The sequence below is a fragment of the Pleurodeles waltl genome, chromosome 3_1, assembly GCF_031143425.1.
Source record: "Pleurodeles waltl isolate 20211129_DDA chromosome 3_1, aPleWal1.hap1.20221129, whole genome shotgun sequence".
NCBI lineage: Eukaryota > Metazoa > Chordata > Amphibia > Caudata > Salamandridae > Pleurodeles > Pleurodeles waltl.
Genome location: NC_090440.1, coordinates 1,762,478,460 through 1,762,492,012, shown reverse-complemented (window position 1 = coordinate 1,762,492,012; position 13,553 = coordinate 1,762,478,460). Strand labels below are relative to the sequence as shown.

At 45.4% G+C, this 13,553-nt stretch overlaps 1 protein-coding gene across 7 annotated transcripts in view; it reads left to right on the top strand.

Annotated features, from left to right (window-relative positions):
- The window catches only part of NME9 (NME/NM23 family member 9), a 466,976-nt gene that overhangs the window by 329,966 nt on the left and 123,457 nt on the right, over window positions 1–13,553 (top strand). For all 7 annotated transcript variants that reach the window (XM_069225744.1, XM_069225746.1, XM_069225745.1 and 4 more), the window contains one exon: window positions 4,476–4,580. In XM_069225744.1, the coding sequence (XP_069081845.1) occupies window positions 4,476–4,580 (105 nt within the window). The remainder of the gene's footprint in view (window positions 1–4,475; window positions 4,581–13,553) is intronic.

Below are 13,553 nucleotides of genomic sequence, written 5' to 3'. Positions count from 1 at the left end.
GCCTGAAAGTCCTTTCAGGCTTCTCTGCCCCCTCCACGTGATCGGAGGAGAAATGCTTTTGCATTTCTCCCAGCGCGGAGGGGAAGGCCTCCGATGAGGTCAGCGCGCGATTGTGCGCTGACGTTATCAGAGGCCACAGGGGTGCGGGCGGTGGAAGGGGAAGCGATTCCCCTTCCATCCCTGCCCAGGGGAGGGGGGTGCCTGGCCATCAGGGGGAGCGCTAGCGCTCCCCGGGGGCCCATAGCAGGACAAAGTGGTCTTGTCCTCGGCACCGGGGAACTGTCGCCGAGGACGAGATCACCTCGTCCGGGGCACCTAAGGGGTTAAAGAGACATTCAAACACCCATTTGGGAAAATCTGAACTGTATGAAAAAAAGACAACTAATAAAATCCCTCAGTGCCACTGCCACTGACTACTTGTCCTCACTGCACCAACCTGTCACACGGCATTTCTTTGGCTACCTGATCAGCCTTCTCTTTTCAAATCTCCCATTATACATAGATTCCTCAAAGGGCTTGTACATAAGTGTGCCCTTTATTATGTCTCAATAGGACTTAAATCTTGTCCTTTCATTTATGTGTGCTTCTTTCGAGCCTCTGCATAACTTTCCCCTCCGGCTGCTCACCATAATGACAGCCTTCTTAGTGGCAAATAACATCTGCCAGGAGGGTGAGTGAGATGCAAGCCCTGTCATCAAAGCCACCGTATCTCACTATCTATCCGGACAAGGTGGTTCTCAGAACATGTGCCTCTTTCCTCCGCAAGGTAGTGACCCCATTTCATCTGGGTCAGAACATCACCCTGCATACCTTCTTTGCTCCACCGCATCCCTCTAAAGAAGCAGAGTGATTCCATCGACTGGACCCCAAAACAGGGTTGTCGTTCTACATTGACTGCACAAAAGAGTTCCGGGTGGATGAACAACTCTTTGTGGGGTACGTGGGAGCAAAGAAGGGTCGGGCAGTGCAGAAACAAACCATTGCGCGCTGGGTCGGTCTCTGCTTTAAGATATGCTACGCATTGGTCAGGAAGCAGCCTCCTGAGGGCTTGCGGGCTCATTTTACCAGGGGCAAAGCTGCTACCACTGCGCTAGCTCAAGGCGTACCAGTCCTGGAGATCTGTCAGGCGGCAACGTGGGCGTCTTTGCACACTTTTGCAAAACACTACTTTGCCCGTTCAGTCCTACAGGGCTTTTTAGTGTAAGGAGTAGTATCCGCAGCCCACCGCCAGGAGGTTATGGCTTGGGTATCTAGTCTAAGGTAAGGAATCTGCAGCTACAAGTCTCTATCAAATGAACAAGTTACTTACCTTTGGTAACTGATTAACTGGTAGAGACTTTATCTAACTGCAGATTCCTTACACCCGGCCATGCCTCCCCGCTCTGCGGATATGTCTAGGAGGTTAGGGCTTACCCTTTTCAGGGCCCTAGTTTTTCACAGACAAATGTTGGTTCTATCCATGACTCTACGCTTCTGGCGTGGAAGTGTTGTCGATAAAAGAACTGACATATGCGCACCGGGGTGGTGCCTTTTTAGGTAACCGTGACATCACAGACGGGTCCAATGACGCTGATGAAGCCACGCGGAGCCGGACGATGCACACGGATCTGAATGACGCCACCCGACGGCTCGTGCAGGTAATTCAGAGGTAAGGAATCTGCAGCTAGATAGAGTCTTTACCAGATAATGCATTACCGAAGGTAAGTAACTTGTTCTTCAAGTCTGACAAAAAATGTAAATGCCGTCAATACAAATATGTCTAAAATGTATCTAAACGCACCATTCACCAAGTGCTGGAAAGTCTGGTGTGTTGCATAGTCCAAAAGGCATGACCTAACATTCCAAGTGACCATAATTCATATTAATGTCAGGTTTCGATTTGTCCGCAGCTTTTATTTGGACTAAACTATAAGCTCTTCTCAAGTCTACCTTGGTGAAATCCTTGCCAGTGTGGACTTGCTTTAATAGTAATTAAATCAATGATAAAGATACTGATTCTTAACAGAATATTCAATTCTTGATAATCCACACAGAGTCTCACATCCCCGTTGCATTCGGGAACGATGAAAATGGGTGCACTTACTGGTGGTGTGAAACTTCTAACGGGCTATTTTTGTTCAAATGTATATCTAACATGTAGGGTATTGGCATTCTGATCCAGTCCTATTGCACAATCATAATCCATGTGAGAAGGCAAGAAATCATCACGTTTATCACTGAATACATTCTAGAATTTTATATAAGCTTTTGGAATAGGACCTTCTGGTTTATTCAAACTAGAGCAACCTGATATGGTATGCATTAGTAGTGATAAATCTGTTGGGTACTGTTATCATGCACTGAGTTTACCACAGTGCATCTGGACGAATTGTGTGGTGGTGTGTAAGGCAGTGTTATCCCTTCCCCTTTTAACATTGGCTTCTTGCTGAGTTATTGAGCAGACAAGCTCATTGGGATGGACCTGTGCCCTGAAAGTGGTACAGAAACCTATGAAAACTGTCAGCACCATTGTAATCACTCCAAAATCTAAAGAGATACTCTTTACTCAAGAAGAACAAATATGGTGAAACATGTCTAGAGATACAAGACATTGACTGCACCAAGTCTGGTGAAAACTAAAGACTTTCAGCTAAAGTGAGTGTTATCATGCACTGCATTTACCACAGTACATCTGTGAATTACGTGCTGGTATGCCAGGCAGTGTGCTACTCCCTCCCATTTTATGGATACGGAGTTGATGGGTGAAAAAGCTAGCCTAAACTACTAGAGTGGCTTTTCGTAGATTGAAGGCAACTACTCAAGTTTCTTCAAAAGAAAAGATCAAGATGGTTATTTTGCAAGCAGTAGACCCTACCTTGTAATTATGAGGCTATAGGCAACATTAGCTCTTCCAAAGGTCTATTTTCAAATTTAAGATCATACAAATACATGATTCTACATTTTATCTGTGGCACGCAGCACTTTATGTGCAAAAGATTCATTTGGCTAAAGAGTTGTAGCAGGTGTTCCACATCTGTCCCTATCTGATACACTGGTGATGGAAGCATCTCCAACACCAGGTATCAGAAAAGCACCTTAAATCACAGTAAACCTGTTTCTTCACCTGTGGTTCTGTCTAACTTGAAGAAAATATCAATAGTTTTAAAGGCACAATACTGTTTAAATGTTGTTTACAATTCGGGGGGGGGCTGGGTCAAAATAGATATTTACAAAGTGTTTGAGGATGTGCTGCTCTTTAAAGCCTTCTCTGTACTAAGAGAAAATGAGGATGGATACCTGCCTTAAAGTTTGGGGATGCAGGCATGGAATACAAAAACTAGCTTGTAGGCTACTTGCGGAATAATTTTACTACACACATGGAATTGGAAGTGGCTTGCCCTTCCAGCCGACTTTCCGTCTCTTTGAATGAGATCATCTAATGTAGTCTGACATTATCATTATCACTCAATTACGTTGAGAAGATAGGATGAAATCCATGACCCTTCAGAAGGAAGTTCAGGGATTGTCCTGGTTTCTGTGACATAACATTGCTGTGTCAATCCAGTGCCCATATGACGTAGCAAATGAACAGAAGGACAGGTAGACTTCCTGATGTGCAACTATCAGGAAAGCATGAATGAACTCAGTCTAGACATACAGCTAGTTTGATCATGTTATGGGGAACACCAAACACAGCATTGGTGGTAACGGTGAGTCAGCCAAAAATTGATAGCTACTCTGTACACCAACCTCACACTTCTGCTGACTTATTTAGAGGTAGAACACTGGAAAGCTTCCATGCCAATGCTGCTTTCGGGAACACCCTTACTGTGGGGCAACTGACAGCAGTTAAAGGCATAGTACTGAAAGGGCTGTATCTGTGTTATTGGAAGCCCTTTCAGTGAAAAAAGTGCAGCCACACCAGTGTCAAAACTTAAATGTGGGAGATAGCCTGCAGGTAGTGCAGCAGAGCAGAGTCAATATTTTGTATACTGATCTGCAGTCCTCTTGGTAAGTACCTTTTTAATTTTATTCCTTTAGTGTATATTGCTTTCAAAGCCTTAATGTGGACCGATGGAATCGTTGAAGGACATATGTGAGATTGTGCATTTGTTCTGCTTACTTTGCAATTACTAGCCAACTTGACATTGCATAGAAGATAATGAACACAGATCTGCACTCATAAAAATATCTTAAAACAGCAAAAATGTTAGCTGTTTGGCAAAAGTCCAGGAATGTAAGAAGTGTTTCTGGCATGTCACACATAGGGGCAGGGTAAAATGTAGGAGAGTCCATTCTTCCACTGAGATGAATTGGGCAAGCCTTGCTCTACCCTCTTCTGTAGACTCTTAACTCCATGTTTACTGTCTGCATGCCAGCCTCTTTCTGAGCACAATTGTTACTGCTTTGCCTGCTTCTGTTTGTGCACAGTCATTAATCTTTTGCCAGCTTCTCTTTGTGCACAGTCATTAATCATTTACCATTTTTCTTTGCAGGTTATTTATCTGAGCACGAGCCCAAGAACGAAGAAGGTGATCTAACAGATGCCGAGGAAAAGGAAGCAGAAGCCCTTGATAGTGCCACTCCTGTGGAGGAAAAGGGTAATAGTTTGTTTCTTTTCAAAACAGGCATTAAATTATGTAATCTCATGCTTTATTTGAGGGACTTCCTATTTCTTTGTGCCTCCCTTCAGAGTTCCACTCCCCCTGGCATGTTTCTGGATGAGAATGCCTTTTGAAGGTGGGACATATTCACCCCACTTCTAAGATTTCTTTAAAAAAACTTGGTTGATGTAATGTATTTACAAGAGTGGGAAGGGTCCTACTCTAACCGCGAACTAAGCTATCAGGAGATATTTACAAGTGCAGACACACTAGCCAGAACTTCTGACATTGCTGTAACTTTGGCATCGCTGCAGCTTTGTGGCATGATCACACAAATGGCATCAGCCTCTGGCCTCCTCCTGCGGGTGCAGCATCAATCTAGACCTCAAAGTCCTGCCCCATGTAAGTCACAAAGTGAGTGCCTTTTGCATCAGGCCCCACACAACTGGTCTAGACTTCTTGATTTCCATCCAACTGCAATCACTGACAACATTTTAAAAACTGGTAAGAAAAGAATGGCCGAGATCTATTCTGACAAGCGTCCAGAAAGTTTCAAGACCACAAACATTGTGAAGATGGAGGTTCTGTTTGGGTTGAATTCTGACATGGGGTTCTCTGGGCCTTCCTGACAATAACCAATAAGGTAACTCTGAGGTTGACAGTTGGTTCTCCCTCCTTAGACTCAGACACTGACTAATTAATCCTCGTACAGAAATACCAGCCCAGTGGGTATCTCTTATGAAGGGAGATTTCCAAAGCATGTGCTTGAGAACATCACTCTGCTGTTAAAGGATGGCATGGACACATCCATAGGTCAGACCTCCTTATGGGATAGATCCAGCCATAGCAAAAATGCAGGGTTAAAATTGGCCAGACTTTATCAGACTACAACTTTATCTGCAGTAATGAAGGCCTACCCATTGGTTATGATGAGTGAATGGAAGGAGTGCCGGCAGATACAGTAGAGCTGTTGATCAATCATTTTACCAATCACAGTAAAACCTCTTTTAGAAATTAGAGCTTAATTCAGGCCCTTATTAAGACATTGGCGGTAATGACCGCCAAAACACCGTCGCCGCGGCTACCTACCGTCTGCCATATTATGACCGTAGCCAGAATTCCGCCACAATGCTGGCGAATTCCGGCTACGGTCATGGCGGCGGACGGGGGTAGGGTGTCGCTGCTGCCAGCAGCAGCACCACGCCAGTAGACTGCCGCAGACCGTATCATGATCCATGATATGGCCTGGTGGTGTTCTGCTGGCGTACGCTGCTTCTGGCAACAGCGCTGCGTCCCGTCTCCTGCCGGAGGACCCCCTGCAAGCAGGTAAGTCCGGTGCTCCGACAGGTGAGGGGGGTGAGGGGTGTTGTGTGAGTGTGTGGGGGAGTGTGTGTATGTGATTGTGTGTGTGCATGTGGGTGTGGAATGCGTGTGTGCATGAATGGGTGTGAGTGTATGTTGTGTGGTGTGAATGCGTGTGTGCTAGAATGTATGTCAGTGTGTTTTGACGTGTGTGTGAATGAATGTATGCATGTGTGCGTGAATGTGGGTATGAGTGTGTGTATGCATGTGTTTGTTGGTGCGTGAATGTGCGTGTATGTCGGGGGTTAGATGGGGGAGGGCTCTGGGGCGGGGGAGACCCCTATCAGTGTCAGGGAAGGAATTCCCTGGCACTGATAGTGCCTACTGCCATGGTTTTCGTGGCGGTAAGATTGCCACGAAAACCATGGTGGTAGGCGGGGTAATTATCCTGTAGTTTCCAGCCCGGCGGCTGTTACCGCCCTGGCGGACAGAGTGGTACATTGGCGGTTTGGCTTGGGCCAAACCGCCAATGTCATATTTTGTGAAAAGTACCGCCAGCCTGTTGGCAGTGCCTTTCTCCAAAATACCGCTGTCCGCCAGGGACGTAATGAGGGCCTTAGTGTGTAGTGGAGGGGAGCATAACTGTAAATGATTGGTGCTGCCTCCCAACCAAATTTGCAGTTCCCTACTTCTTTGAAGTCAGGATAAGCTCTAGATTTACACTGGTGGAGATTCTGCTGGCTTTGCTGGTTTATGGTTTTGACCCAAGGGTCCATCTGTCAAGGGGCCACCTGATAACTGTAATAGTAATCTTGCCCTAATGAGGCCGCAACAACCTCCATGCGTAGGAATCCCTGACCTGCAACGGTAAAACTCCTTGTGGATCAGGGGCATTTATGAAACCATACTTTGGGAGTTTGTTGTCTCTGAAGAAGAAGGTTTTCTGAGCAAGCACTTAAAGCATGGTACTCTCTCAGCTAAACCTCAGTGCTAGAGAGGGAGTAGCTGGAGTGGTCACTCCCTTTACAATACCGATATCCCTCCCAGGCAGGCGAGGATCTCAAAAAGCCCAGATAGTGCTCCACTAGAGTTGCATGGATCATGACATCTGTCCCATTTGCAGACCAACAGACTGTTCACCAGGGTCTAAGCGTTGCTCTTAATTGCCAACCTGCATGACACAGAGGTGCAGGGAGAGGTCTTAATTTTCCTGCAGAGGTGGAAAATAATTTCAGATTTGAGATGTAGGCTAGAAGTGAATAGTGGAGGTTCTCATCTTTGCTTATAGCTTTATAATCCCTCTGCCCTCTTCTCCACCAACAGCATGACAATCTAAATTAGCAAGGCTCTGCCTTCGATTAATATACAGGCCCTGTTAAGATGTGCCCTTCACCAGAGGTGCTGAGGACTTTACCAGTGGTATTTTCTTGTCCCCCAAATCAGTTTGTTGGAGACATTCGTCCAATTTATGATTTAGTTTATGGAACAAGTTTTATTGTGCAAAGTTCAGGAAAGTGAACCTGACACGTCTTGCTGGAGCTCCAAGTCTGGATGGTTTGGTTAAACCACAAAGATACAAAATTTTATACACTTAATAGGAAGTGCAACAGTAACTATTGGAGGTCTGTAAAAGTGCTTTTCTTTATTCCTTGCACTGCCTTTGGGGTTCTTTAGAAGTGGTTGCAGTGCAACTTTTCAGGCAAGGATTTCAAGCCTTTCCCTCTAACAAGTCCCGTTCTGAATGGAGTTTTCCAATTTCTGTAACAGAAATATAACTGATTGATGGCACTGTGCATCTCTGCGATGCCGCAAACAGTATCTACAAATATGAGGTATACAGTTCAGGCACTATTGGTACCAGTTGTGGAGCTGTCATCACTGTCAGGGCCTTTCAATATCTTCTTTGAAGGGCCTAAACATGCAGTAATTCTTTTACCAATATCCTTTATTCACACCTCTACTATGGGATAGTATGGGATAATACCAACTTGATGGTGTTCCATGTGAAGTAATACAACGAAACTCCATATGATTGAACATAAGCTCAGGCAGAAAGTTCCTTTTTGCTCATGTAGATGATAACACACCCAGGATCCGATTGGGATCATAATTAGACTAGGCTGTGGAAACAAAAGTGACTCGCATTCCTGGACAGCGCCCTTTCATGAAACACTATGGTCCTCATTACAACCTCGTGTCCTTCTCAGAAGACCGCTGAGGCAGTGGGAGACAGAATACCGCCAGTGCTGGCGGTATTTCTGGCTCCCTATTTCGACTTTTCCGCTGGGCCAGCGAACGGTAACAGTGTTACTGTCCGCTGGCCCAGCGGAAAAGTCACATTTACATTGCTGCTGGCTCGTAATAGAGCCGGCGGCAATGCTGATGTGCAGCAGGTGCAGTAGCACCCGTCAGGCATTTCACTGCCCGAAATTGCCTGGGGGGCCCTGCACTGTCCATGCCAAGTGCATTGGCAGTGCAAGGGCCCCCAGGGGCACCCCAAGTCCCCCTTACTGCCAGCCTTTCCATGGCGGTGTTTACCGCCGTGGCCAGGCTGGCGGTCGGGGACTCATAATCTGCCCTGGGAATTATGACAGCCAGGCGAAACCCTGGCGGTATAGTGGAGGGGCCGGCGGTATGGCCGTGACTATTGCGCCACAGTCATAATAGCTGGTGGAACACCGCCAGCATGTTGGCAGTGTTACAGCCAGCTTACCGCTGGCCGCCAGGGTTGTAATGAGGCCCTATATGCTTAGTGTAACTGGAATAATTTTTAGAGAAATGATTTTAAAAAGAAGCACCTTAAAGCTTATAGAGCAAGCAATATTGGTGTAAACTAGAAGCACAGTATTTAGGCCGGGTGGAAGAGGTGAAAAAAGCGGCTGAAGAGCAACAAGTCCTGATGAGTCTAGGGTTGCCACCTGACGACATCGTAGGAAAATAAAGAAAAGAACCCAAGGCTGGAATTTTTTTTCTCTGATCATTGTGTACTTTAAACAGAAGACATAAGGCAGAAGCACTTGAAGATGCATTCTAAAGCTGCCTTATGACTAATATTCAAACTAAACAAAGGCATACAATCCATCTTATAAAGACATGCAGATGTTTTATATAAAGAGCCCTCTTTAGTTATCTTGCCCTGGTCTTTACAGAATCTTAAAACCTGGTCTTTTTGCAGGCTATTTATTTTTTGAAGTTTTATATGGCATGAATGCAGTCCACGGGCACCTGAGAGATTGATTAGTTGCATTACATAAGATCGAATTATTATTTGTGTTTTACTAAAAGCTCAGAGTGATTTGCCCAGAACGACAGGATGTTGAACCGATGCCTGGACTCATCGAACATAGTTCCCAGTTTGAAAGTCGGCAGCTCTGACTTGAACTCCATTCCCACTCCCCCATACTCCAACCTTCCTCCATTCTCCGACCTTCCTCACCCACCTTGCCCTGAATGTAATGGCCCAGCCAGATTGGTTGGGGGGTTGTAGGTGAAAAGTCACTGCTTCTGAGCAGAGATGGCTCCACAGGGGGGGGCAGAGGTGAGAATGGCCCAAGGGCCAGAGCAGCACCTGGCTGCCAGCGAGGCTGCAGACTCAACGCCTCCCCTGCCCATCATAGCCTCAGGGTGATGGCCTGGCAGGAGAGGAATGAGGAAAAGGACATGCTGTGGGCCGGTTAAAAAGGCCCCAAAAAACACAGCCACATTTAGCCACTGGCCGATGGGCCAACGCCTGACTACCTGCCTTGCCGATCTGACCCTGAGTACACAGACAGCTAGTAGACACATGAACACGCTCCCTTTCCTTACAAGCTTTCAGGCTTTCCATGTAGTTAACTACAGCATCAAATTGCAAAAACAGAAATGGCCTCCGTTTACAGGCAAAAGCAAGCGAGCCGGTGAGAGGTATGATGCCTACACTTTTGAAAAAAACAGTTTCCTCCCCACCCACAAATGTTTTTTTGGACCTTTTTATGGACAGCAAGCTGAGGACAGAAAACAGCAGGATCCTTATTCCTCCTAAAAACACTGAGGGCCTTATTCAGATTTCATAGGCGGGTTCCCCCATCATAATGCATTATGTCCTATGGGATTTATATTTTGGCGGATGTGATATCCGTCACCATTGTGATGGAGCAACCCCTCCCCAAATCTAAATCAGGCCCTTAATTTTTGATTCAAGTGCAAAATTTGTTAGCCACAGAACAACTGAGACTGAATTGTGAGGGCTTTGTTTATGATGAGGCATCTATTTTGGTATTAGAACACACATGAATGTTCTTGTAATGAGGGATCGCTGAGGCAATAGCGAGCCCCTTACCTTCATTGTCATAGAGCTTCATTGTCTCCATCTCACCATGAGTACGTCTTTCGTCTGTTCTGGATTCTGATGCTACATTACTTTAATGTAATGCATAGCCAGGAGGGATGTTTTAGTTCTAGGGATTGCTGCATAAAGGCCATGATGTTATGATACTGACCTATAGATAAAAGTTTGATGAAACATTCATCTTAGCAGGCATGGATAGAGAATTCACACACCATCTCCCAGAGCAACTTTCATCACTGAACCACATTTCAAGCTATGGGGCACACAAGGAGTAGAACTCTTTGTCACTTATTGGAGCGGTATGTGCTCCCCCATATTCCCATGTGGGCCGCTTTGACGTTGTAAATGGATAGCACTTTTCCTGGTGTCTGTATCCACCCAATGCTTTGCAACAACAATTGCAGTTGTATGCCATTTGTACACAATGCATTGCGATGTGGAAGAAGAGTGGGAGAAGACCATCCCTTGCGTACTCCTTATTCTGAATCAGAATGAGTTGCAAATTGCACATTGAGTCCAAAGACATTCTGATTTACAGTGTGCCGTTGATGTAGCAGTCACAAATCCCATAATTGTGCAAATAGCAACTGCAAAAGTTTTTCATGTTTGGGGAAGTGTAGGCATAGCAAATGGCATCAGTATTTGTTTTCATCCTCGCACGTTGTCATTTCTGGGACACCAATTTAATCAAAAACTAAAGTCGGGCGGTCACTGGAATAGGGAGAAGAAGGAATTCCCCAATGGTTCCTTGCATTTCCTCCAGCAGTTTGTGTGTTCATGTGTGTGGTAATTTTATAGCTCAGTCCCATCCAAAAGGCAATTGACTTCTTTCCTTAAGGTCAAAGGCAGACATGCAACCAAAGAGTAATTCTAGGTAGGGAACGGTGGCTAGGTTCTGGATATTAGGTATTTTATTTCTTGCATCACAAAGTACTGTTCTTTAAAGACGAGTGTCTTTAGCTCTTTCTTATATTGAAGAAGGGTAGAGGTGGACCTAATGGATACAGAGATGTCATTCAGACCCTTGGCAAATAAAGGGAAATTACATTTACCTAGGTTTTATGCTTCATTGCACTTTCTGTTATTCAATATAGGGTCCTCGATGTAGGTGTGCTGAGTCACCAATGATGGTCAGTCAGACAGGCCATGTGCCAGTCTAATGGCTTTTTAGATGATGCAGCCGAACCTAAAGTTGGTGTGCCATGTATGGCAAGCCAGTGGTCCTCCAAGACACCCTAGAGTAGACAAGCACTTAATAAGTTGTGATAACATAACATAACAATGTCCTATATTTTCAGTGTCTTAAAGAGGCTCACGGCAACGTGTAGGCTACTCTTGAGGGAGGCCCATGTGTAGTCGGGGAGGCTGCAGAGCATGACTATGTGAGAGTATGGGAGCTTAAACAGCAGTTATTAAGTCACTTTCTGGAGAAATGGTTTCTTTAGTAGGTAATGAGGACCCTTGGTTTTCTTGGGAATATGTTCATTGACAGTGAGGATGATGTCAAGGGTAAATCTGTGTGGCTTGGGTTGGGCTTTGAAACCATCCAGGTCCTTTTTGTTGAGCCATGTTATAGCTAGTTAATACTGATTGCGGTTGATAAATAGGAGGAATTTGTTTTTAGTTGGGTTAAGTGTCAGGCAAGTTCCTTGAATTTCAGATCTGGATGAGGTGCAGACAGAGCTTGAAAAGTAGAATGTCTGAAGCGGAGTTGACATTCAAGTAGAGTTGTGTGTTGGCATTGATGGATGGAGTTTGAGACTGGTATCAGTCTCAAACTTCATGGGAGTTACAATACAGAAGTTGAAGATGACTGAGGAGGAACTAGATCCATTGGGTACTCACCGGGTATTGGGCGATTCTAGGACCTAGAGAAGCAAGCATGATTAGTTGAAGTGATATGTAAATAACCAGTACCCCATGTTGTCTTTGATTCCCAATTGAGATTTCAGGCTGTGGATGAGGGTAGGATTGTCGATGGTGTTGAAGGCAGCTCATAGGTACAGCAGTACCATGTAGTGGTGGCCCTCTTTGTTTGTGGTCAAGAGGATGCCACCATAATTTGTAGGATAGCTGTTTCCATCCGGCAGCTTTAGCCAATTCTATATAATTAGTTGCACAGAAGATGGTTGGTGTTAATGGAATTGTTTTCAGTGATCTCACTGTTGAATGGTAGATGAGTGAAGGGCCAGAGCAAAGGTGATAGTAGTTAACCCTGTTTCATACCCCAGCCAGTCTCAAAGCACCTACACAACACTCCATCAATCCTGATCTGTGCCCATGGAGCATCATAGATAATCTTGATTAACTCTAACTATAACAGGTAAACTTCTATGGTTTGCTATGTTTAAAATGTGAGACTAACTATAAGGTTAATATCCCTGTAACCTTTGTTTCTTTAAGTGAATTTCTATGGTTCTTTTAATTCTATTTCCTAACTATAACGTCCCTGTAACTTAGGTTTGTTTAGTGAATTTCTGTGTTTTTTTTAACTTAAAGTAATTTTCATTACTAAACGTTAATCCAACCACCACTGTGCATAGCCTCAATCCATGCAGGGCGACGGTTGGCCGCAAGGTTTGGCCTGTGGCCCGGCCCTGCAGCCCACCCAAGCCGGCGCTACGCATGGCCAAAGGCTGTGTGCAACAGAGGTTGGCCGCAGGGCCTCAACCCCTATAAACACTGAACCCCGCGCTGAGCACAGCCAAAGGCTATGCGCAGTGGGGGTTGGCTGTAAGGCCTGGTCTGTGGCGAGGCCCTGCAACCAACCCCTATAACAACCCAACCCCACACGACCCAACGCCCCTCCCCATTCCCCAGGCCAAACTTGGCCCCAAGGACGATATCCCTGGGACCAATATTTAATTTGTTTTGGGAAGGGAGGGCATGCTTCCCCCCACCCCCTTCCCAGGCCAATCTCAGGCCCAGGGACCCCATCCTCCCTGCCCAGTCTATATATATATATATATATATATATATTTGATATTATTTTTTGGGGCAGCTGGGTCATGTGGCCGATCTCAGTCCCAGGGACCCCATCCTCAGGAGCCCAGTCTATATGTATATTTTTTATATATATATATATATTTTTTTACCCCATCCCCCTGGGCCTGCCCATATGACCTGTGGAAACCCGCACTGCGGTCACAGAGAGGGAGCTGCTAAAGATGCAGCTCCCTATCTGTGAAAACAATGTTTCTGTATTGTAGCATCTTCATTGATAGTCATAAACTTAGAATAATTCCATGCTGCCTGTGCGGATCCCGGAACACCTTCTTCAATATGTTTTTATGTCTCATAAAAGTCTTAATCATATTGATCACATGAGTCATTTTCTTCAT